Raw genomic sequence first — 25,356 nt, forward strand, 5'->3', positions numbered from 1 at the left:
CCTTTCAGTGGGGAAAAAAAAAATCCTTTCAGTGAAATCAGAGATCATGAACACCAAGGTTATTTGACTCTTTATTTTCCCATTGGTTGCTACTTGTAGGGTCACATTTATTGATCCTAATTATTCTTCCCGTAAAAGAATACTTTCCTGCTTACTGACTCTGGGAGAGAAACAGCAAATGAACAGAAAACCAACTTTCTTATACGTATACAAGAAATCAAAGAGTTTTCTAAAACTATCATCTGAAAGTCCTATCTCTGCCATTTATATAGTAGGCATACTGTCATTCTACTCACTATTCCACCAGAATACATCTTCGCATGTCAAACTGGATTACTCCCTTAAATACTGGGTTATGTTCAAGTAGTAAAAACAAGAATGGTGAATTCTATTGAATATTTTTGCATTTTCTTATTATAGTACTAGTTAAAACACCAGTTTATAATTTTTTTACACATTCAACAGTTCAACGAACACATGATTCTTTCAATCTGACTGAAGTTGTAAGTCAACACGACTGGAGAAAATGTATGAAATTGTAGCATTAATTTCTGAAATGAAGGCTTGAAATTCTTCTTTCCAACTCTCCTTTGAGCCTATCACTACTCCGCATGTTCCTGCTCTTGTCCTGGAATTAACCACCGAATACTCTCAGTTCGAATGGTAGCGTACATAATAAAACTAATTAAAAAGAATAAGGAAAATACAAGCAACCAGTCCACACTTTTTATCAAAGTGCTGGGAAGAGGGCCTATTTGGTCAGCTTGAGTTATCACCACATTTTTCTTGGCTTCTATACCTGAAAGAAAAATCAGTTGTTTCAAATGAGACAGAAAACATACCCGCTACAGATCTTTCTTAAGTATTCTGCATGGTATTCAAAATGATATGCAGTCTTAAAATAAACACCACCGCTAGTATATGTGGGACGGATTTCACTTGCCTGTCAGTGTAGTGTGTAACTTGCCCTTCCCCCCAACACATCAAAGCAGCAGGCATCAATTCAGCTGTTCAAAGCTAAAACACTAGAACTTCAGTGAACTCACCAGAAAGGTCTTAGTCAGTGCATTGCATGAGTTGTCTTTTGTTCTCTTTCAAGACCAAAGTGCAACAACTAGTAAAGCTATTCTCAGGAGTCTACAGAATGTTTTCACAGGGTAAGTAATGCTAAATTCAAAATTTGCTTTTAAATAATTTACTGAAAGAATTGTTAGGGGACTTCCCTGGCAGTCCAGTGGTTAAGACACCGTGCCTCCACTGCAGAGTGCGGGTTCAATCCCTGGCCAGGGAACTAAGATCCCACATGCCATGCAGTGCAGGCTGGGGGGAAGGTTAAACTGAGCTTATTTAAGTAATTAAAAAAAAAAAAAAACTAACCACCACTGGGATCAGTGATTACCAAAGATGCTGTGACTCCTAGATTTCATTTGAGTTCTAAGTTTTCTGAGAGCACTGAGCAAAATGACTCCCCCTCTCTCCATAGGACAAGCAGGGGTCCAGTACAAGACTCTGAATAACCAACTGCCTGGTAACAAGCCTTTAACTCCTACAAGGTAACTCAGTTCTTTGTTCTTCTGTGTTAGATATAAGTAATTACACGCAGCTAAGAGTATATAGAAGGTACATTGTAATTTTTATTTACTTCCATTGAGTACATTTCAGGAAGAAGAGGAGTGCTCACAATTGAGGCATTAAAGCTTTTGAGGAATGAACTTTTCCAGTGAAGGAAATTTCATCAATATACAGTGCTCAAATTTTTACACGATAAAAATAAGGCCCTACGTTTTGGCAAATATTAAGGAATTAAAATAGCATCTACAAATGAATTAATAAATAGAACTCTATACAGCAACAAAAATGAACAAAGCACAACCATACACAACAATGCAGATGACTCCCACAAACATAATGGTCAGTGAAATCAGCCAGACATGGAAGAATCCATACTGTATGTTCTTCATCAATATAAAGGTCAAAAACAAGGAACACTACACCATGGTGTTCGGAGTGAAGGTGGTGGTGATCCTTGGGGAGGACAGGAGTGATGGTGCTGAAAGGGGGCTCCCAGGGTGTTCACTTTGCAAAAATTCATCACCCCGTAACACTAGTGATTGATGCATATTTTTGTCTAAATATTATACTTAAGTGAATAATGTCTGTAAAACAGTATCTACAGGTGTATGGTATATGAATTTTATCTCAACAAAGCTGTTATATTTTTTAAAGGTTATCTATAATCATATTAATATTACCTATTTATGTTAAGCTTGCCACTGATTGGAAGACATTTAACAGGACCATAACATTTCATTAGAAAAGAAGTTTTATATCCCAAAGCCAATCTTGAATCCTTCACTTAAGGATAATACTGTAGCCGATCAGAACCCACAGAAGGCATACTCCTCCAGCAATAAAATGTCTTGTTCTACAGGGCATTATTTCTACATACCTGTCTGGTTAAAAATGAAGATTTTCAGCGTTTCCAGTGTTCGATCTGTATGATTAAATCTAGCCATTGGTTTAGCTCCTTGAAATAACAAGATGTTAGGAACGGCTACGGTGCCAAACCTCGTAGAAAGGCTACAAGAGAGAGAAGTCAGTCAGAAAACCTGAATTAATAGTGGGCTTCCTCACACAATTACCATATCAGAATGGATGGAAATACATGGGAAAGGATCAGTTTCCTGTGACCTGTGGAGGCTTCTGATATTCAAACAATAGGCTTCTACTTGCTTCTGACTGCCTTCCTCGTGGGTCATGGGTGGGGGCATTCCTGTTCTGCTGAGTTGCTTTCTATTGCAACGTGGAGCTGCCCATGACACAATTATTCTACTATTTCTGTTCCTAACAGCCAAAACAGATCAGACTAGGAAATTTTAATTCATGGACAAAGCATGTCAATCTACTTGACAGAAGAAATTTCAAACTCTGCAGAATGCCCATCTCCATTCCTCATAAAAGATTCAACTTAAGCAATTAGGTTAGTGAGTCAGTGCAAAGGAATCTACAACCTAACAAACACACCAGGAAGTTCACAATTAAGGCAGGACAATTCAAAAGTAATATGACCTGAGCAGCACTGTTTCACTTTTGCAGAATACAGAGTAGTATAAGCTCCAGAGTCAAGACGCTCGGGGTTCAAGCCTCAGTTCTGCCACTGAACCAGCTGTGTGAACTTTGGGAGGATTATTTAACCTTTTTAAGCCTCAGTTACCCCCGTTAGTAAAATGGTAATATTGGATAATCAGGATTTTTTCTTTTGTGAACATGCTGTAACATAAATATTAACATATGAGGCAAACACGTCCCACGTCATTCAATAAGAGCGAGTATCCTGTATTCTCCGTAACTGAGGCAGCATCCCAGACACTGAGAAGGATGCATGGAGATGGAGAAGGAACAGAGGAGATGACAAAAGCCTGCAGGGATTGGAGGGCAGCTTGGGGGTTAGTATCAGACCCATAACCAAAGAGTACTGAGCAGGTGCTGGGAGCCAGTCCTGCTGGCTTGGGGGCAGCAGAGGGCCCAGTCAAAGCTGGGCAATGATCTCGAATGTCCTTCCAATCAGCCTGTTACTTTGCGCCAGGCCACTGAGATCTTTCCCTGAAGCCTTTGTGGGAATTACTAATTTGTTGGGCAATGTCTTTCTTCATAAACAATTCCAGGTAAACACTGGCAGTTCCATTACCCACACCGAAAATCAGTGCCTCATTTTAACCACCAATTTGATCATCTTCCAGAATTTCCAAATTTATTCACACACAATCTCCTTGTGACCTGCTAATAAGCAGCATCTGATTTAGAGGAAGAGGCAGTACACAGTTTATAACCCCAGGCACAGGCACGGGGAAATAAACAACATGTGCACTAAGTTCTTTGTAGCTTATCTTACTGAACATTCAGAAAAGACAAAACCCCACTGAACATGAAAGAATATAAAACAAGAATAAATGTATTTCAAAGGCCTAAAATAATTCATCAAATTTATTGAATGTCTACTAAGAACATGCATGCAAGAATAAATGTAAGCACGAAGAAAGGAAAGGAAGGAGGGAAAGAAGGAAAGAAAAAATAAAAATCAAAGAAAGAAATCCTTGGTAGACATAAAATGGGGGGGGGGGGGGGGGCGGTACTGAGAGTTAGGCTGCCAGGTGGGAACCTAAGCTGCAGGTGAACGTCACAAAGGAAGACCCTACTTAGGATGCTAATTTTGCTAATTCAGTCTGGGCTGGACCTGAAAACATCCTCTGCCCCCTCCCCTGCCATCAGGCAGAGCCATCTTTCAATTCCACCACATAGGGAACAGTCTTTCTTCTTGAGGAGTCTCCAGAAAGTCTCCCTCGGGAATGTGATAATCCTCACTAACACCTGTCCCTCCCTCCCTCAGTTCCATTTCAAAGCTCAAGTTCAAGCCTACCTCCTCTGCTCCTAACTTACCTGATTACGACCTTCAAGTAACTGCAACCATCATCCAACAGGACGAGACATAAACCCCACTAAGGGAAGGCAGTAAGGGAAGATACCTGCTGTGCTGAGATGCATCCAGTGCCAAAAAGTGAAGAGATGGAAATGCCCGGGGCAGAGAATTAAAATGAGGAGCCAAACTGGCAGAAAATCGGCACCAAGGGGTGTAAAACAGGACTAGGGTGCAGTCACTAGCGTTTGGGTTGAGAAAATCCATAAGGTCCTGTGGCAAAAGAAACAAAGTGTTACAGTCAGCGGTAAAGGACCGTGTACTTTTTCTGGAAGGATACGCAAGAAACAGGAACCACTGCTGCCACCAGGGAGAGGAGGTAGGGGCAGGGACAGGAGGGAGACAGCAGTGTTGCTCCTGAAGAACCTTGTGGGTTGGGAACATACAGATCCATGGATCAGCAGAAAAGAATTATCAGATGACACGTTAGCTTTCCTCCAAGTTTTCTTTTTAAATTTTATTGACGTATAGTTGATTTACAATGTTGTGTTAATCTCTGCCATACAGCAAAGTGATTCAGTTATACACATATATACATTCTTTTTCATATTCTTTTCCACTATGGTTTATCACGGGATACTGAATATAGTTCCCTGTGCTCTACAGTAGCACCTTGTTGTTTATCCGTCCTCTATATAGTAGTTTGCATCTGCTCATCCCAAACTCTCAATCCTTCCCCTCACACCTGCCTTGGCAACCACAGGTCTGTTCTCTATGTCTGTGAGTCCTTTTCTGTTTCGTGGATAGGTTCATTTGTGTCATATTTGAGATTCCACACATAAGTTATATCATATGGTATTTGTCTTTCTCTTTCTGACTTACTTCACTTAGTATGATCATCTCTAGGTCCATATTGCTGCAAATGGCATTATTTCATTCTTTTTAATGGCTGAGTAGTAGTCCATTGTGTGTGTATATACATATACACACATATATATATGTACCACATCTTCTTTATCCATTCATCTGTCAAGGGACATTTAGGTTGTTTCCATGTCTTGGCTATTATAAATAGTGCTGCTATGAACATAGGGGTGCATGTGTCTTTTTTTTTTTTTTCTTTTGGATGCACTGCATGGCATGCAGGATCTTAGCTCCCCGAGTCCCCGACCAGGGATCAAACCTGCACCCCCTGCAGGGGAAGCATGAAGTCTTAACCACTGGACCACCAGGAAGTCCCAGCATGTATTTTTTTTGAATTATAGTTTTGTCTGGATATATGCCCAGGAGTGGGATTGCTGGATCATATGGTAGTTCTATTTTTAGTTTTTTGAGGAACCTCCATACTGTTCTCCATAGTGGCTGCACCAATTTACATTCACACCGACAGTGTAGGAGGGTTCCTCCTCTAAGCTTTCTTAATATTACTATAGAGCAATTTTAGTATTTTTCATAATGCGTCAATTCATATACGAAGTACTCACAGGGTACAGGCAACTGTCCCACCCTTGGAAATGTACATCTCACACAATCTAACAGCGTTATTAAAGCACTGTGGTCTCAGGCCCAAACTATCATCTCAGCAGATCCAAGTCTATACTACGCAGTTGGATTCAAGTATTTGGCCAACGGTTAGTTCAGTGTGAGGGTGCACCACCCCTGCCACCAGCCAACTCAGACTGCTCTAACTGCTTTCTCTGGTCACGGGTGTGACACCCGTGCAGCAGTCCACAGTGCTGAGGCACAGCATTCACCAGGCACTGAGGGGAGGGTGTGAGGCCAGCACTGAGGCGGGCACCTGCCTTGGAGGGGCACTCAACATACCATCTGTACCCTCATTTTTTTTGGTTTGTTTTTTGGCACACGGGCTTAGTTGCTCCGCGGCATGTGGGATCTTCCTGGAGCTGGGATCGAACCCGAGACCTCTGCATTGGCAGGCGGATTCTTAACCACTGCGCCACCTAGGAAGCCCCTCTGTACCCTCATTTAAAACAAGCAATCACAGCTCTCAGAGCTAGGATTCTTCTCTTACAGAAGCAGCCTGAATGCACTCTGTTCTCTGGCTTTAACAATACTACAGAAAACGTCAGTCAGTATCCCGGTATTCTCTTTAGAATCACCATTTATCCAACCAGCTGGAAAAGCATGGCTGGGCTGGGCAAACGTGTCAGCTCTTGGTCCACAGTAAACACTAGGTTCACACTCTTTGGAGGAAAAAAAACTTTTCATCAATATAACATACTTCCCAGGGACATGACTAGCCTAAACAATGCTAAATTACAACTTTAGTAATTCAGATACTTTATTTTTATGCCTCCATAATTAAATACCTCATTTAGAAGAAAGAAAAATGCTATGATTCTATACCAAGCACCTATCTGTCCACTGGGATTTTTACCATGAGGTTTGGTGGTGAGATTACCCAAAGGCTGACTAGGTTTAGGCCGCCTGAAAAGCATAATCGACACTAGTTATATCTCCTCCTTTCCCTAAAAACATCACAAAAAGCCAAGTGAATTTTCACTGATGCAGCCGTTAAATGCTACCCACTTACAATATGATAAAGATTCTGACTCTCCACTTGAAAGCTGACAGAGTATTAAATCGTAAAATCATGCGTGGAAGAGGAGAAAAGTACTAAGTAATTTTTTCTTACCTGTGACATATTTAAAATTTTCAGAGTGAAATTTTCTAATCCTGTCACATTTCTCTCCTCGCAGTTCACCTTTGGGGATTTCAGACTTTCGGTGGTGTTGGAGTCCTCTGGCGGGGCGGGGTCGGATTCCACCACTTCGGGCTCCGCGTAGTACTCCTCTTCTCTCTCCAGGAAGTTTGCTCCAGTGCTGTCCAGAGAGAAGAGGCTCTCCTGGAGGTTGCAGCTGGAGTCCTCCTCCCCTCCAGCCCCGCACGTGCCGCCACTGGGCTCTGGGCTCAGTTTGTCCTTGGTTTCCCCAGGAATCACAGACAACATCACCATGTGGTCACCACCGGCATCCAGCCCCAGCACCGCCTCGGCCTCTTCTGCAGACGAGTCCTGGCCCACTGGCTCACGGGAAGGCACCTCCTCACTCATGTACACAGCCCCCACCTGGAATGGGTAGGCAGGCTGCTCCTCTGACCATAAGTGACCTCTTTTCTCTGCAACTAAAACATGCCAGTATGTTCACAGTCATATTTGACTTCAAAATAAATGAATCCCAAAGAATTACAGTTTTCAAATACGAAACTTTCCCCTCCAGAGTAAAAAGTTACCTTCCCATTAAGCTAGCAGAGAGCCACCCACCATTCTCCAGGTCATGAAGAAGATCACAAGGAGATGCTAGATTAATGAACACCAAGAGGTGGACAAACACATAGCTTCGTGAAAAATCCGCTGCTTGCCACGTGGAGTACAAAGACATTCCATTGCAGAGATCGAATTAGGAAGATATAATACAAACACTTTAACAATTTGTTTGATGAGACTATCCAAGAAAAGAGTGACGGCTTTTTGGAAGACGCCACTATGGCAAAGCATCTTTGCACCCCCCATAACAGCTGTGTGAGATGCGCAGGGCCAGCGTTATCATCCCGACTTAACAGACGACCGGGCTGAGCTACAGAGAGGTTCGGCGTAATGCCCAACGGCACAAAGACAGTAAGCAGCAGAGCCAGGTCTAGGAGTGAAGTCTTCTGACTGCTACTCCACAGCCGGCCTTACCCTCCCACACGATACCTCGGGGGGCTGCAAGGCCGCATGCCTGAGGAACGCTGCTAGAGCCAGCAGCAGTGCCTTCCCGGGGTGGCCTCTACGGCTGGTCTCTGCTCTCCTGCCTGCTGCCCTCAGGCCAGTGCCCTCAGGAGTGCGAAAGGTATGCGCCAAGCAGAGCAGGGGCAGCAGCAGGGAGAAGAGGAGGACTTTCCTCTCACTCTGGAGCCACTAGATGGGGCTGGGGCCAAAGATTCAGGTAAGGGAAGAGTCCTGGGCAGCCTCACGTCCATCCAGCACGCTCCGCTCACCTCTGTAACAATGACTCCTGCCCTCCACCTCTCATGACCTCAACAACAGCTGCCAGACTCTGGGCCAGGCACTGACTAGGGGAAACGAATGAGCCCAGCGGTACCCAGACAAGCCCACTGTATGGCTCGGGAGCCACCAGCTGTGCAAGGAGCACTGCATGCAAACATCACGTCTACCAGAGTGTGAAAGACCAACTGGCTTCAAAGCTGGGGAGGAGTCTGGGAGCTTCCTAAGATTTGCACATTTGTATAATGTCCCAAAGAATATCTCCACAGATGTCTGCAGATTCATTCAACAATTCAAAAACTGTCTCTGGGAATTTGCTTCGGGCTTAGTGTAATAACAGGAACCAGTACTCTCCCTCCTGAAACAACCCAAGAAACAGCCAAATATGTGAAACAACAGTTTCAGGAGAGTAACTGTGAGAGGAGGCAGCACAGTGAACGGGAAACAGATGAGAGGAGCCCTACAAATGCTCCAGCTCACTGCCTGAGCAGTTCCTGCCGTGTCTCAGGGAGGGCCCGCCTCACTCCTAGAGTCGAGAGGGAGCTCAGGGCCCAGAAAGACCACAAAGCTAGAGTCTGCCGGGCAGAATACTGGAGACGGGAGAGCGACAGAAAGAGGACGCTGGAGATCTGTGGAGGCCCCTCCCCCTTGAATATACTGGTCAGCACATGCATGTAAGTAAAGATTAAGTAAAGATTACAAGGCAGGCAAAGAAGCAGGGAAATTCTCATTACTCATAATGAGGAGCATAATCAACCAAAGCCGACCCGGAACTTGCACAGATGTCAGAATTATTAGATGATTACATTACACATTTAAAAAGTTAAGTAGATATAGAGAACATAAGATATAAAAAAAAGACCCAAATCGAAATGCAAATCGAAACCACAATGAGATATTACCTCACACATGTCAGAATGGCTATTATCAAAAAGACAAGAAATGACAAATTTGGCATGAATGTGGACAAAGGGGAACCCGTGTGCACTATCAGTGAGAATGTAAAGTGGTGCAGCCACTATGGAAAACAGTACAGAAGTTCCTCAAAATGTAAAAAAGTAGAACTACCATATGACCCAGCAATTCCACCTCTGGGTATTTATCCAAAGAAAATGAAAACACTCAAAAACATATATGCACCCCCATGTTCACTGCAGCACTATTTACAATAAGCCAGGACATGGAAGCAATGGATGGATGAATGGATAAAGAAAATGTGATATATACATTTATATGTATATGTATATATGTACATATATGTATATATAAAAAGAATATTATTCAGTCATTTAAAAAAAGGAAATCTTGCCATTTGCGACAACATGGATGGACTCTGAGGGCATTATGGTAAGTGAAATAAATCAGAGAAAGACAAATACTGTATGATCTCACTTATATGTGGAATTTAAAAACAAACAACAACAAAAACACAAGCTCATACAGAAAACTGGTGGTTGACTGAGGTGGTGGGAAGGGGGTGGGCAAAATGGATTAAAATGCTCAAACAGTACCAATTTCCGGTTATAAAATAAATAAGTCATGGGGATGTAATGTACAGCAGGTAACTGTAGTTAATTATACTATATTGTTTACTTGAAAGTTGCTAAGAGAGTAGTAAACAAAAGTTATCACCCAAAGAAAAAAATTGTATGACTATGTACAATGGTAGATGTTAACTAGACTTACTGTGGTGATCATTTTATAATATATACATATATCAAATGATTACATTGTACAACTGAAACTACTATAATGTTATATGTGAATTATATCTCAAGAATAATTTTTTAAAAGATCCAAATTGTACTTTTAGTGATAAAGATTACAAGGTCTGAGATGAAAACTGCACTATGTGGGATTCATGGCAGATCAGACATTACAGAAGAAAAGAGTAGTGAATTTAAGGCATCCCAATAGAATCCATACAAAATGAAACAATGAAAAAAAGAATCCCTCCAAATTAAGAGTGCCAGTGAGCTGTGGGACAATTTTAAGTGGTCTCAAGTACAGATAAGTGGAGTACTCAAAAGAGAGAAGACAGTGGGAGGAAACAGAAAGAATATTTGAAGAAATAGTAACCAAAAATTTTACAACCTGATGAAAACTATAAATCCATACATCCAAGAAGCTCAACAAACTACACCAAGACACATCATAATCAAACTGATCAAAAGCAGTGACAAAGAAAAAAATCTTGAAAGCAGTCGGAGAAAAAAAGACACACTATGTAGAGAGGAACAAAGATAAGGATGACAGCAGATTTCTCACTGGAAACAATGCAAGCAAGAAGAGCAGCATCTTTAAAGTACTGAAAGGAAAAAACCGTAAACCTAGAATTCTACACCCAGCAAAAATATCTTTCAAAAACAAAGGCAAGGGACTTCCCTGGTGGCATAGTAGTTAAAAATCCACCTGCCAATGCAGGGGACACGGGTTCGAGCCCTGGTCCAGGAAGATCCCACATGCAGGGAAGCAACTAAGCCCATGCGCCACAACTACTGAGCCTGAGCTCTAGGGCCTGCAAGCCACAACTGCTGAGCCCATGCACCACAGCTACTGAAGCCTGTGCGCCTAGAGTCCATGCTCCGTAAAATGAGAAGCCAGCGCACTGCAACAGAGTAGCCCCTGCTTGCCACAACCAGAGAAAGCCCACACGTAGCAACGAAGACCCAATGCAGCCAAAAATAAATAAATAAAATAATAAATAAATCTTTAAAAAAAAGGCAAAATAAATACGTTTTCAGGCATACAAAAGCTGAAAGAATTCATAACCAGCAGACCCACGTGACAAGAATCTTAAAGGAACTATTTCAGGCAATAGAAAAATGATACCAGGTGGAAATATGGATCCACACAAAAGAATGAACAGCACCAGAAATTTAACTACATAAACAAATATATACAATTCTTTCTCAAAGTCTAGCTCTGAAGGTAAAAAGAAAGACTAAGTAGTCATTACAGGCAGGCAGGGGCCTAAGGGAAATTTTTGTTTTGGATTTTAGGACATAGGAGAAATTTAAGGATCTATAAAGCGGATGGGAAAGCGGGGAAGCAGTGAGAGGTGACAATACAGGTTAGGTAAGGCAGAGTACAGGGCTTGGGAAGCAAGGCAGGTCGCCGACAGAAGAGTGTCAAGCACTTCTTTGACTATGATCTAGAGAAGGGACTGGGTGCCTGAGCAGGGAGCTCTACCAATGTGGCAGGGATGGCAGTCTTTCTGTAGCCTTTGGCTGAGAAACATGTACTGCTTGTTTAATCATAAGTAAAAACAAACATGTTTACTAGATCGTCCTTAAGACAGAGCACGAAAAGAAGCCAGAGAGGCTAAAAGTTGAGAAAAGAACAAAGGGTGCCTGATGTGGTGATCAACTCTACTCCTAAATGCACCAACTCTGCAGAGATCTGCTCTCTCTGAACCTAATCAACATTCTAGGTCCCTTAAAGAAAATGGAGAATGCCAATGTCTGAAGAAATCTCAAGAGAAAAAAATTAGGGCACAAACTAGAATCTGGTTCTTCTGATCCCCTTCATGTAAGAATGGATACACGTCCCTTACAAAAAAATCAACAGGAAGTCTGAGTGCTGCAGAGTGCTAGAATTTTAAGTCAGGAGTGTTGTTTTTCCCTCCTGTGAAGATATTTAAGTAGATAGTATAGATTAGGAACAAAGAAAAAATTCTCATGCCCTAGGTACCATTTTTTTCATTTAGGTATTGGAAAGAAAGGAAACACTGAATTATTCTACTCTAAGAAATGAACTACCATGTGACAGCCATTGAACTCTCCCATGGTAATGTACCTTTTATAAGAGATTGCTTCTTAATGTCAATAATCTGATTACAGTTTGAGCCATGCATAAAGTGGAAACTACTGCATTACTGGCAGCAAGGAATATGTCTGGAGAACAAGGGTGGGGCACCACTCCCAGCTCTGCCAAGGAGCCCTAGCCTGGGTCAGCGCCTTCACACCCTTCCAGTTTTTCTCAAAGGCTCTCTACCAGCCACAGGTTTGTTTTTTGGTTTTTTGGTTTTTTCGCAATGGCTTCTGTGGCAAGAGAACCTAATAGGGAGGACAAAAAACAGCCAAGGTTTAGAGGGGCAGCAACCCATACCTTCCAAAGGAAATTTTCAGTGTGCAGATCTAACAAATGGAGAAAATACCACTGAAATGCAGACATTCACAGGGCTACCCTGCAGATTAAATGAGAAAAGATGTATGTGGTCCCTGGCACATGGTAAGCACTCCACAAATGGCTACAGTGATGGTGACGATAACGGTTATGACTGATGTTTACAATTCAAAGAGACGGATGGGAACCACAACGAGGTCCTATTAATTCCTCTGCTAAATACACTCTGGATCCAAACACTTCTGCCATCTCCACTCACACCCCTCAGCCCAGGCCAGAGCCATCTCTCACTTGGTCAGCTGCTGCAGCCACCAAACTGGTCTTCCTGGTTGGCCCTCTACCCCCCTCCCAGACCCTTCTCCTCACAGCAATCCAAGTGGAATTGAAAGTCACAGGCAAATGTGATCATTTCACTCCCCTACTAAAACCCTTTCAATGGCTTCCCCTGCCCAGTGAATGAGTCCAAGCTCTGTAGCATGGCTACCAGGCCCCAGGTGATAAGGCCTCTATCCATACTGCCAACAGGTGCCACTAGACATTTCTGGTCCCTGATCATTTACACCCTCCTTCCCCTACCTCAGAGCTGCCCCAAGGACTGTTTCTCTGCCAGGAAAGCCCTCTACTCCCTCTCTTCTTCTGACTAATCTGACACATCCTTTAGAGCTCACCCTAAACTTCACCTCTGTGAGGTGAACTTCATACTAGAGGGGTCTCCCATTACAGCACCCAATAATGCCATGGGGCTCTCCTTGAAGCATTTTCCACTCTTACGGAAAATTCACTTATTTGTGGTCCTTTAATGCCTGCCTTCCCCATCAGACAGGAAGGTGGGCATATTTCTCTGCTTGCTCTCCACTGCACCCCCAGTGCCTCACAAAGCATTATGGCCTATGATGGGTGCTCAGTCAGAATCTGCTAGTTGACTGTTTAAGTGTAGACAGGTGTGTGGTGTTGAAGTCAGGAGCTGGCACCAGTTCCTTGGCACCTGGACAGCACTGCCACCTCCAGTTGCTGATGTGCCAGTGGTATCCTCCACAGAAAAAAAAAAACCCTTGGATTTTAAGCCACCCCAGAAAGGAACCAGCTGGTGAAAGTTCCTCAGTCCTCACCCCATTCATGGCCTCACCATGATGACCAGTGACTCACCCCATGGCTGGTGTTATCTTCATGTCTGCAAGATGTGACCCTGCCTGCCAAGTAGTCTCACACTGACTGCTGAATCAGCCAGGGTTCTGCCAGGAAACAGCACATGCAATTTGGACAATTGGAGGAGAACTTAATAAAGGTGCCTCCAACATGCGAGCTGGGTGTAGAGAAGCCAAAAGCAATGGTAAGGAATCCCAAGGCCAATAACAGCAGGGGGGAGCCAGTTAACACTCACAGACCTTTAGAGTCCAGAGGCAGGAGCAGTCACAAAAACTTGAAACAGAGAGGACAGGCTTCTAGAAGCCCTGACTTTCAGTGGAGGGATATAGCCAATCTGTGATACCCCTAAGGGAGAGAGCTGAGAGAATCAGTACCCTGACTTTACTCTCCCTTCATGCCAACCCAATGGAAGCCAGCAGACAGAAAAGCCAGTTGTTTATTCCATACAGGACATCTACTCAGGGCACAGAGCAGGGTGGAGAAGGCTGAAGAATATCTGAGAGACAAAGAGAAGATATCCAGTACATGCTGTCCCCTCTCTGAGGCTGGTGGTTAAGTGCAGCAACAGAGAAATATAGTGCAGAGGTTTGACTGTGCGGTCAGGCAGACATGGGCTTGAATTATGGCTTCTCAACTTCTGCCGTTGGACCTTGGTAAAAGACTTAGGGGATGCTGAGTCTCAGTTTACTCATCTATCAAATGGGGACAATAACAACATATACTTCATAAGCATTTAAAGATTAAATAAGATGATGCTCAAAAAGCACACAGCACACTGCCTGGCACATAGTGAGTGCTTTCAGTACTTTTCATTACTCAGCAAGACGGCTGCCCTGCCTCTTTCCAGGACACCACAGGGAAAGGAAAGACCTGCGTATTCCTTTTAAGTTTTGAATGGTAAGTAAGGCCAAAGAGTCTGGACTTTAACAGGGCTGTGTAGAGTGGGGCGGAGAAGCACCGGGAGTAAGGCCTCCAACTCTTGGGCCCAGCCGTGCCTCCAGGTGGCTGCCTTCCCCACCGAGGGGGCCCTGAGTGCATGCGCAGGCAAGCAGCAGGTTACCCTGGGAGTCTGCTCTGTTTTTCTCATTTGTCCTTCACACAGGCACCTGAGCAAGAGTGACCTTCTTAAGTAAGTGGTCCAGCAAGGCGCAAAGTAAAGCGTGGGCTTTGCAGTCAGAGATACAGGCTCTGCCAATTACCAGAAGCGCAAATGTAGGCAGATTATTTAGCCTCTCAGAGCTCAGCATCTTCATCTGTGAAACAGGGATACTCACGGAACCGCTCTCATAAGGTCTGTGGGAGGACTAAAGGAGATAATGAGAGAAAGCACCACACACAGCTCCTGGCTCCTAATAAGAGCACCATACAGGTCGGCTATTAGATACGATGATTATCATTTATAATAAAGTGCTCAGCACACGGGGGCACCTTAGTAAGCGCTAACACACGGTCCCACCCGACTGAGTCACCTGCTCCGGGGCCTGAACACGGCCCCGGCATCCCGCCCCGCCGCCCCAGACTCCGGGCCGCGAGCGGGGACCACCAGGGGAAAGAGGGCAGGGCAACGCGGGGACAGGCGCTCGAGGGGGCGCCAGGAAGGGGCGAGGCGCGCAGCGCGGGCCTTCGCGCAGGTAAAAGAGCGTCACCCGGGCAGACCGCCACCTCGCCGCTCATTTCGCGCAGAGCCGCCCGCGCCCGCAGCCCGCACTCACCCTCCTGGCCGCGGGCGGGAGGCCCCAGCAGCCACAGCAGTACCTGCCACCAGCCAAGGAGCCGCATGGTGCGGGGCGGGCAGCTGCCCCACCATCCAGGCCGCAGGCCAACCGCCGTACGGCGACGCGAGTCGCGCTCCCGGCCGGAGGGAGGCTGGGGGAGGAGAGCCCGGGAGCGCGGGCGCGGCCCCGCGCCGCCATCTTGGCAGCGGGCAGCCGTCGCGGGCGCCATCTTGGAGTCGGGCGGCCGCCTCAGGCCGGGGCGGTGGGGCCCGGTACTGTTCGGGAGCCAAGTCCCAGCCGTCTCAGGCCTTTTCGAAGTTTCCTGACCGTCAGGTCCCGGGCGGGGTTCCAGCAAAGACCCGTTGTTTTTCTTCGCGCACCAGTTGGGGCCTGGCGGCTGGCAGCACAGCCTGCGCCTACCCAGCGCTTTATTCCTGGGCCAGAAAAGCCCAGAAGTGTCCTCCTGGAGTACCCCGTGTACGGTCAGGCCTCTTGCTTCAGCCGGGCTTCCCTTCAAAGGATGCCCAGTTAAATTTGAATTTCACATACACAGCGAATAATTTTTTAATGTAAGAGACCGACCAAGCCTGGGCTGCCATAGTTTTGCTATAGTAAATTCTCTAGTGGTTCCAGGAGGGTCTGAGACAATGGACAACGTGCGTGGAAGAGCCCACATTCTAGTCTTGATCACTACAGTCGTCTTTTGGCTAACAACCTCCCTCTCCCCCAACAGTGTAGTACCAAATATTTTCTTCTTTAATTTATTCTCTCCCATGCCCTCCGTACTGGATTTGAAGGTCATGAAAAGCCAACGGGACAGAGGATTAAGGGGATTTAGGGAGGCGGACCTGACTCATCAGGACACTCCAGTGTGGATGCTGTGTGGTTACTACTCCTTCCTTTTTACTATGTCCTTTTCCTTCCCTGTGTTTGTGTTTCAGCTGTTTCTTTGGACAGATGCACTTACAGATGTTAGATTTGTTGCCTTTAGATGACAACTGAGTACAGCCAACAGGATAGAATGCATATCTGACTGTGTCGCCACCAGGTGGCACATGCACTTATTTCCGGTGAGAAAATTGCATTCGGGTTTGAAACTTTGATTTTACTTTCGTTTCTAGGGGGTAAAAAACTTGCCATCATCCTCTTCCTTTGGCTGAGGTGAACTCTAAGCACCAACACCATATAGCCTGGGGATTGTTCATACAAGAATCTGATAATTAGGATTGTTATTCAAAGTTACGCACCTGCACTCCCAGTGTTTTGTCCCCCATGATAGGTTTGCCTAAATTTTTTAATCTGCTGAGTCATGAGGACCTCTTTCCCTCTCTCTCTCCCTCCCCCTCTCTCATAAACAAACAGACAAGTATTTACTTTCATTTAGATTACTGTGGCAAAGTGTATTTTCCAAAGATTGCCACAAAAATATTCCCCATCCCACATGCTGTTGTGCAGAGTAATTTTGCCACTGCCCCACCAATAGGTAGAATATAATTCCCCTCCCCTTGCATCTGGGTGGTCCTGTGATTCACATATAACCAAGAGAATGTGGTAGTGTAGGAAATGATCCAGTATGACTTCTGAGGCTACACAGCTTAATCCTTTTTTGCTGGAAGGTTTGCACAGGCATTGTGAGCCACGAAGTAAGTAGATGGACTGTCCTGAGGCTGCTGTGTTCTGAAGAAGTTCAGACTAGCTTGCATAGAGGAGCCATGACACTTTATGCAGAGAGATGCTCACTATCACCAGCTGACTGCAGCCCCACTCTGTTCCAGCTTCAGCCACCATTGGACTACTACTGCCTGAGAGACCATAGCCAGAGATGCACAGCTTGAGCTCTTTCCAAATTCCTGACCCACAGAAACAGAGATTAAAAATTGTTATTTTAAGTCACTAACCTTTGGTGTCTTTTTAAACAGAATAGATAACTGGATCGTGTTATTTTGTAATGTAATACCTTTAATCTGAAGAGAATATTTAATTAGTTTAATAAATCAGTACTTTGGCAATGTATTCAAGCTCCTTTCCTGTCTTTATCATTTTAATTTTGTGTTTTGATGGACTTAAGATGACCCAATGTGCTCATTATTATTTCATCAATACTGGATATTCTTTGCAGTTATAACAAAAGGAGATTAAACTGAGCTCCTTCAATAATTAAGCAGCCTCCCAAGATATTTAAGAGAGTTGTGTCCTGAAGCACAGGGTAGATCAGACAATGTATAGTAGTTAAGAAAACTCTAAAAACAAACAAAAAAAACAATCACAGGCTCTCTTTCCCAATTCATCTACTCAGGGCACATACCCCAAGTTTCATTCCTAATCAAAATCATGCTTTACTTTGATGTACATGAGATGCTAGCTGGCTAAATCACAAGTGTAAACCTCAACTGGAAAACAAGAAGACATCTGCATTTCTGATCTGGGTACTAAGCCCTTGGTATTTATGATTTCACTCAAATGGCTTTCTCCCAGAGAAACTAAAGCACAGAGAAAATGGTTCAACGTCACATAGGGAGTTTCTGACAGAGCTGAAGCTAGAATATCAATCTGAAATCAAAACTTTACACTGGTATACAATCAGCAACCCATTTCAAATGTTATCATACTGTTAACCAGTACTTCATAATAGCTTGTGTACATAAATATTAGATACTAAATTGTGTTTAAAAGCTAATGAGAAGGATCCTATTGAGAGAGGTTTAAGATATAGGAGAGAGGATAATTTCTGAGAAAAAAAGGACACTGGGATCCAAAGAGGGATGAACTAGAAACAGTAAGAGGAATACTTCCTCCACTGTAATAGGAGGAAAGGAGGAATGCAGATAAGCTATTTTCCCTGTTAAGAAGAAAGGTGGTCTGCTGAGAGAGAGCCTGTGGTGATATCTAAGTATCTAAGGAGACTGGAGAGTGGAAATCTGAAATAACCTAAATAAAGAATGGCACGAGAGCTGACTAGGGATACTACTAAGGTAGTGTTGGGGATCCAGCTATGGTTGCAAAGCAGGAATTTATAGTGGCAAATGGCACATTTAAGCATTTTTTTTCCAACAGTATTTAGCAGCCTTGGAGTAAAAGGAAGCCAAAATTAGCCCAGAGTTAGTGTTTTGCCAGGCTGTGTGATGGAAAGACCGGGGCGGGGGCACAGTTAGTTGAAGATAATGAGAGTTACTAATGTCCTTATCAGTATAGTTGAGTCTTAACATTATTTTGAAAGGGAAATCTTAAGAGTTGGCTATTCCTTAGGTACGTGAGCACTTAGTATAACCTAACAATCATTTATAATCAGTGTATTGATTACCTAGTGTTGCATAACAAATTACCCAAAACTTTGTCTTAAAACAGTAATAATCATTTATTATCTCACACCATGTATGTGGGTCAGGAATTCAGAAATGGCTTGGCTGGGTGGCTCTGGCTCAGGATCTCTCGGGCGATTGTAATCAAGCTGTTGGCCTGGGTTACAGTTATTTGTAGGCTTGACTGGGACTGGAAGATCTGCTTTCAAGACAGCAAGTTGACACTGACTTGGTAGGAGGGCTCAGTTTTTAACCATGTAGATCTCTCCATAGGACAGTTTCTGTGTTCTAATGATATGACAGACGGCTTTCCCCAGACCAAGTGATCCAAGGGAACAGTGCTAAATGCAGTCTATTATGTCTGAGACTCAGAAATCACACATCATTTCTGCAATATCCTATTGTCTGTACATTTTTGCCATGTACAATGCAGAAGGGGACAACACAAGGGCACACACAGCAGGAGGTGAGGATCACTAGGAGCCATATTGGAGATGGCTTACCACAACTGAGTAATAAGATGTGAATACCTATAGTATTAATACTTGATGATGTTATAATAATATGAAAATAACATAAAAAATAACTATCCAAGCCATTACCTAATGGTCAGTTACCTACTTACCTAATATGTTCTTCCATCCCTTTTCAATTCATTGAATCTGACTTTTTTGAGATGTACTTCAGCTTACAACAGATTTGAGAAATTGTGTTTAGGAAATGCCAAATCCTCAAGCAAAAAAGAAATCCATAAATTATGATTCAACTTACTGTGTTTGATACTGTACCCGACATAGCATTTGGAGATACTGATTCACTAATCCCACCTTCAAAATACTAAAACTGACATCAAAATGGTGACTATAAAAAAGAACAAGGAGTTCCCTGGCAGTCCAGGGGTTAGGACTCAGGGCTTTCACTACTGTGGCTTGAGGTTCGGGCAACTAAGATCCCGCAAGCTACACAGTGCAGCCAAAAAAAAAAAAAAAGGACAATAAGTTATATGTCTTTTGTTTTAAAAACTAAAACATGCTTTCTAGCACATGCTAGAAAACTCTTTGACGTAAATCATAGCAATTTTTTTTTTTGGATCTCTTAAAGCAAAGGAAATAAAAGCAAAATAAACAAGTGGGGCTAATTAGACTTAAAAGCTTCTGCACAGCAAAGGAAATCATTGACAACCTACTGAATGGGAGAAAATATTTGCTTATGATATGACCAATAAGAGACTAATATCCAAAATATATAAACAGCTCATAGAATTCAACATCAAGAAACAAATAACCCAATTAAAAAATGAGCAGAAGACATGAATACATGAATAGACGTTTCTCCAAAGAAGACATACTGATGACCAACAGGCACATGGAAAGATGCTCAACATCATTAATCATCAGAGAAATGCAAATTAAAACCACAGTGAGATATCTCTTCACACCTGACAGGATGGCTATCATTAAAACACCACAATAACCAATGTTGGCAAGGATGTGGAAAAAAGAGAACCTTCGTACGCTGTTGGTGGGAATGTAAACTGGAGCAGCCACTGTGGAAAACAGTATGGAGGTTTCTCAAAAAACTAAAAATAGAACTACCATATAACCCAGCAATTCCATTCCTGGGTATGTATCTGAAAAAAAGAAAACACTAATTTGAAAAGATACATGCACCTCACTGTTTATAGCAGCATTATTTACAGTTGCCAAGATATGGAAGCAGCCTAAGTGTCCATCAACAAATGAATGGATAAAGAAGATGTGGTGTATACACACACACACAATGGAATACTAAGCAGCCATAAAAAAGAATGAAATTTTGCCATTTGCAACAACATGGATGGACATCAGAAAGAGATAAATACTGTATAATATCACTTATAAGTGGAATCTAGAAAATAAACGTGAATATAACAAAAAAGAAACAGACACAGATATAGAGAACAAACTAGTGGTTATCAGTGGGGAAAGGGAAGGAGGGAGGGGCAAGATAGAGGTAGGGCATTAAAAGGTACAAATAATTATGTATAAAATAAACAAGCTCCAAGGATATATTGTACCATACAGGGAAGATAGCCAGTATTTTATAATAACTATAAATGAAGTATAACCTTTACAAATTGTGAATTACTATGTTGTACATCTGTAACTTATATAATATTGTACATCAACTATATCTCAATCTTTTAAAAAGTAAACACGCAAAAAAACGGTACATGCAATTCTTAAGAAGGAAGATAAAATCATTCAAGTGTTGGAAATATCCTTACAGCCAAGCCTTCCAAGCAAGAACAACTGCAGGAGGTCTTCCCTGGTGGTGCAGTGGTTAAGAATCTGCCTGCCAGTGCAAGGGACACAGCTTTGAGCCCTGGTCCAGAAAGAACCCATGTGCTGTGGAGCAACTAAGCCTGTGCGCCACAACTACTGAGCCTGTACTCTAGAGCCTGCAAGCCACAACTACTGAAGCCCATGCGTCTAGAGCCCATGCTCTGAAACAAGGGAAGCCACCACAATGAAAAACCAGTGCACCACAACAAAGAGTGGCCCCCGCTCACCACAACCAGAGAAAGCCCACATGCAGCAATGAAGACCCAACACAGCCCCCCAAAAAAATAAGAAAAAAAAAAGAATAACTGTGCAGGGACTTCCCTGGTGGTCCAGTGGCTAAGATTCCGCGTTCCCAATGCAGGGGGCCCAGGTTCAATCCCTAGTCAAGGAACTAGATCCCACATGCCACAACTAAAGATCCCACATGCCACAAGTAAAAGATCCCACATGTCACAACTAAAAAAAGATCCCATGTGCCACAACTAAGACCTGGTACAGTCAAATAAATAAATAAATACATACTTAAAATTAAAAAAAAAAAAAAAAAAGAATAACTGTGTAGGGAATTCCCCAGTGGTCCAGTTGTTGGGACCCTGCGCTTTTACTGCTGAGGGCATGGGTTTGATCTCTGGTTAGGGAACTAAAATCCCACAAGTCTCAAGGCACAGCAAAAGGAAAAAATAAAAAAACAAAATAACTGTGCATCAACTGATGTTCCTCTTCTTTCTCGAGTCCATTCCCAACTCCAGTTAACCTTCAGATAATGTGAAGGTTAAAGGAATATCTTCTGATATTGCCTGATGTTCTGCTGATACAGATAACAATGCCCAAATCAATGGGCATGTTTTACAAACTAAAAAATTCAGCATCTGCTTTCATTTTATTAAGATGCTTTCATGTTAAAAGATCTTTTAGAATGTATAACAAAAGTTAAAATTATCATACTAAAATATGTCAGGTGATGGGTTAAATATTTTAGTTTAGTTATATATCCCATATAACTCTTGCAATATCTCTGGTATAGACATTATATACTTCCCTTTAAATGAAGAAAATAAAAGAATAAGTAATTTGCCTAAGTTCCCATATTAAACAGCAGAGCTTGAAGCTGAACCCAAAACTAAATTCTGTCAGTATGCCTAATTGCCCAAATGCATTACAGTGAGTCCCCTACATACGAAGGCGTTCCATTCCAAGAGCACGTTCGTAAGTCCAATTTGTTCATAAGTCCAACAAAGTTAGCCTAGGTACCCAACTAACACAATCAGCTATATAGTACTGTACTGTAATAGGTTTCTAATACTTTTCACACAAATAATACATAAAAAACAAACAAAAAAATAAACATCTTTAATCTTACAGTACAGTACCTTGAAAAGTACAGTAGTACAGTACAACAGCTGGCATACAGGGGCTGGCATGCAGTGAACAGGCAAGAAGAGTCGCTGACTGGAGGAGGGAGAGGAGGTGGGAGATGGTAGAGCTGAAGGATCATCAGCAATAGGAGACAGACGGCAACCTGCAGTTTCACTCATGTTGATGGAACACATGGATGGTGTTCGAATCTTTGAAAGTTTGCAACTTGAAGGTTGTATGCAGGGGACTTACTGTACACACATTTGAATTTTTGAAAGTTTGCAACTTGAAGGTTCGTATGCAGGGGACTTACTGTATTCTCATTTAATTCTCATTACAAACCCATTTTTGAGGCATAGAAAGATTAAGCAACAACCTGAGAAAGGTCAGAAACTAGTGAGTGGCTATGCAGGGACTCAAATCCAGGTGCATCTCTAAATCCAATGTGTTTCCCTACAAAAACAGAAACAAAAAGAAAAGTAACACATATTATAAATAACAAATTAGGAAGATGAAACAAATAAGTTACTGAAATAGGCAGTGAGGGCCCGGGAACAACATTTTACCAGTAGGAACAACACTTTATCAGTAGTCATTATATTCCAAATCAGGGTTCAAACTTTTCACAAGTGCCAGATCAACAATATCTAACTTCATATAAGCAAATTGCAACAAAAGTATTACTTTGTCAAATGCCATGAAGAGAATAAATCTTTATCCAAATACTTCTGCTCTCATTGGGAAGCTGCAATGCGATGCTGTGGCAGGGGTGAAGGGGAGAGAAAAAAACGTTTAGGGGATGTTTTAGGAGAGCAGGAAACTGGCTATTGGTAAGACATTTGTGTGCGGAGGACTATAATTTGAAAACAAAAGGAATATGCTTAGCCATATTTCATTCACACTTCTAAAGTCTGTTCAAAGGAATACCCTAGAATCTGAAGTTTATTTACTTGGAACAAATCTCAGGCCAGATGGTGTACTTCAAACTAGTGTCTTTTTGTTTTCTTTGCTTTCTTTCCTCGTCCCATTGATCTTTCTTTAAATATCCTTTGTTTATAAAAATTTTTTTAAAGATAATAATGTCATCATAAAGATTCTTTCAAACAGTTTAAAGATTATGTAAAATAGCAATTCTAGAAAATGAAGAAAATTCTTCTAAAACCCATACACCCTAAATTCAAGGTAGAGTGCATTGCTTCCCTAAATTACCTTGCTAAGTCGAAAGACCCTTTTTTGTGAGCCTGGGACATCTTGTCATACCAAAATGCTAGGAAGTGGACGAAGAATGCTAGGCCTAGGCCAAAATGATTGAGGAGCCAAACTGGCTCCTACCAGCCAAAGATGGAACAATTGCAGCATAAAAATGAATAATTACAATAGAAGGAGATGCATCATATATGTTAGAATCCATGCGTTCATATCGATAAAAACATTTTTTTTAATCTTTTATAAACCAAAATTACGTCAGTGATTCTGTTTCTATTTGGAAGTACAGAAATCATGATTATCTGCCTGGTTTCCCTATCATTTCATGACCTAGGTGTTCTTCCCTACACTACCAGCCAGGTTAGGTCCTGCTTGCTGTCTCTTGAGTGAGGCTCATTTAGGTCAAAGTAGCCAATGTATACTAAAAATGTAGGGCTCAGAAAACTCCAGCATCCTCAGCAAGTGACCAGTGAAGAGAGCATGCTCACTCTATGTTGCTGAACATGGAATGAAGGAACTGTTAGGACTTCATAAACTCCTTTAAACAAAAACGCCTGTATCCACGCCTGGAACAGAGTTCACACATCAATACTGACCTGCAAATGAGTAGGGTTTGTTTGGTTTTTGGTTTTTAATTGAAGTGTAGTTGATTTAAAATATTATGTTAGCTTCAGGTGTACAACATAGTGATTCAATATTTTATAGATTATACACCATTGAAAGTTATTAAGGACTTCCCTGGGTGTCCAGTGGTTAGAGCTCCGTGCTTCCACTGCAGGGGGCACGGATTTGATCCCTGGTCCAGGAACTAAGAACCTGCATGCCGCACAGTATGACCAAAAAATTAAAATAAAATAAAAAATAAAGTTATTATAAACATAGGCAGAACACTCTTTGACATAAGTTGCAGCAAGATCTTTTTTGATTCACTTCCTAGAGTAATGAAAATAAAAACAAAAATAAACAAATGGGAACTAATTAAACTTGAAAGCTTTTGCACAGCAAAGGAAAAGCATAAACAAAACAAAAAGACAACCCACAGAACGGGAGAAAATATTTGCAAACAAAGCAACTGACAAAGGAGTAATCTCCAAAAGATACAAACAGCTCATGCAGCTCAATATAAACAACAACAACAACACTGCAATCAAAAAATGGGCAGAAGATCTAAATATATATTTCTCCAAAGAAGACAGACAGATGACCAACAAACACATGGAAAGATGCTCAACATCACTAATTATAAGAGAAATGCAAATCAAAACTACAATGAGGTATCACCTCACACCGGTTAGAATGGGCATCATCAGAAACTCTACAAACAGTAAATGCTGGAGAGGGTGTGGAGAAAAGGGAACTCTCCTGCACTGTTAGTGGGAATGTAAGTTGGTACAGCCACATGGAAAACAGTTTGGAGGTTCCTTAAAAAACTAAAAATGGAACTACCATATGACCCAGAAATCCTACTACTGGGCATATACTCAGAGAAAATTATAATTAAAAAAGAAACATGTACCATAATGTTCATTGCAGCACTATTTACAACAGCCAGGATGTGGAAGCAAGCTAAATGCCCATCAACAGATGAATGGATAAAGAAGATGTGGCATATATATACAATGGAATATTACTCAGCCATAAAAAAGAATGAAATTGAACTATATGTAATGAGGTGATAGACCTAGAGACTGTCATATAGAGCAAAGTAAGCCAGAAAGAGAAAAAGAAATACCATATGCTAACTCATATATATGGAATCTAA

General features: G+C 42.3%; 2 protein-coding genes across 3 annotated transcripts in view; both read right to left on the bottom strand.

Moving 5' to 3' along the window:
• Positions 1–58: 58 nt before the first annotated feature.
• TXNDC15 (thioredoxin domain containing 15) lies at positions 59–15,653 on the bottom strand. Of its 2 annotated transcripts, none has more exons than XM_057734582.1 (5): positions 15,407–15,653; positions 7,071–7,558; positions 4,524–4,687; positions 2,450–2,580; positions 59–799 (listed from the first exon to the last, which is right to left on the bottom strand). In XM_057734582.1, the coding sequence occupies exons 1-5, from the start codon at positions 15,636–15,638 to the stop codon at positions 603–605; spliced, it is 1,212 nt and encodes a 403-aa protein (XP_057590565.1). In that variant the 5' UTR covers positions 15,639–15,653; the 3' UTR covers positions 59–602. The 2 variants fall into 2 exon arrangements, with proteins under 2 accessions (XP_057590565.1, XP_057590571.1); XM_057734588.1 differs by lacking the exon at positions 15,407–15,653 and adding an exon at positions 14,894–14,912.
• A 6,779-nt stretch (positions 15,654–22,432) lies between these two features.
• The window catches only part of C1H5orf24 (chromosome 1 C5orf24 homolog), a 30,547-nt gene continuing 27,623 nt past the window's right edge, over positions 22,433–25,356 (bottom strand). Inside the window, exon 4 of the mRNA XM_057734743.1 lies at positions 22,433–22,841. The gene's annotated coding sequence lies outside the window, so the exon portion shown is untranslated. The remainder of the gene's footprint in view (positions 22,842–25,356) is intronic.

The sequence above is a fragment of the Hippopotamus amphibius genome, chromosome 1, assembly GCF_030028045.1.
Source record: "Hippopotamus amphibius kiboko isolate mHipAmp2 chromosome 1, mHipAmp2.hap2, whole genome shotgun sequence".
Classification (NCBI taxonomy): Eukaryota; Metazoa; Chordata; class Mammalia; order Artiodactyla; family Hippopotamidae; genus Hippopotamus; species Hippopotamus amphibius.

Excerpts from the sequence above, each read along its gene's own strand:
- TXNDC15 (XM_057734582.1), bottom strand. The coding sequence starts at position 15,638 with ATGGCGCCCGCGACGGCTGCCCGCTGCCAAGATGGCGGCGCGGGGCCG. Across the intron at positions 2,581-4,523 it reads GATGCATCTCAGCACAGCAG|CCTTTCTACGAGGTTTGGCA; the intron begins GTATCTTCCCTT and ends TCTCTCTTGTAG. Across the intron at positions 800-2,449 it reads CTTCATTTTTAACCAGACAG|GTATAGAAGCCAAGAAAAAT; the intron begins GTATGTAGAAAT and ends TTTTTCTTTCAG.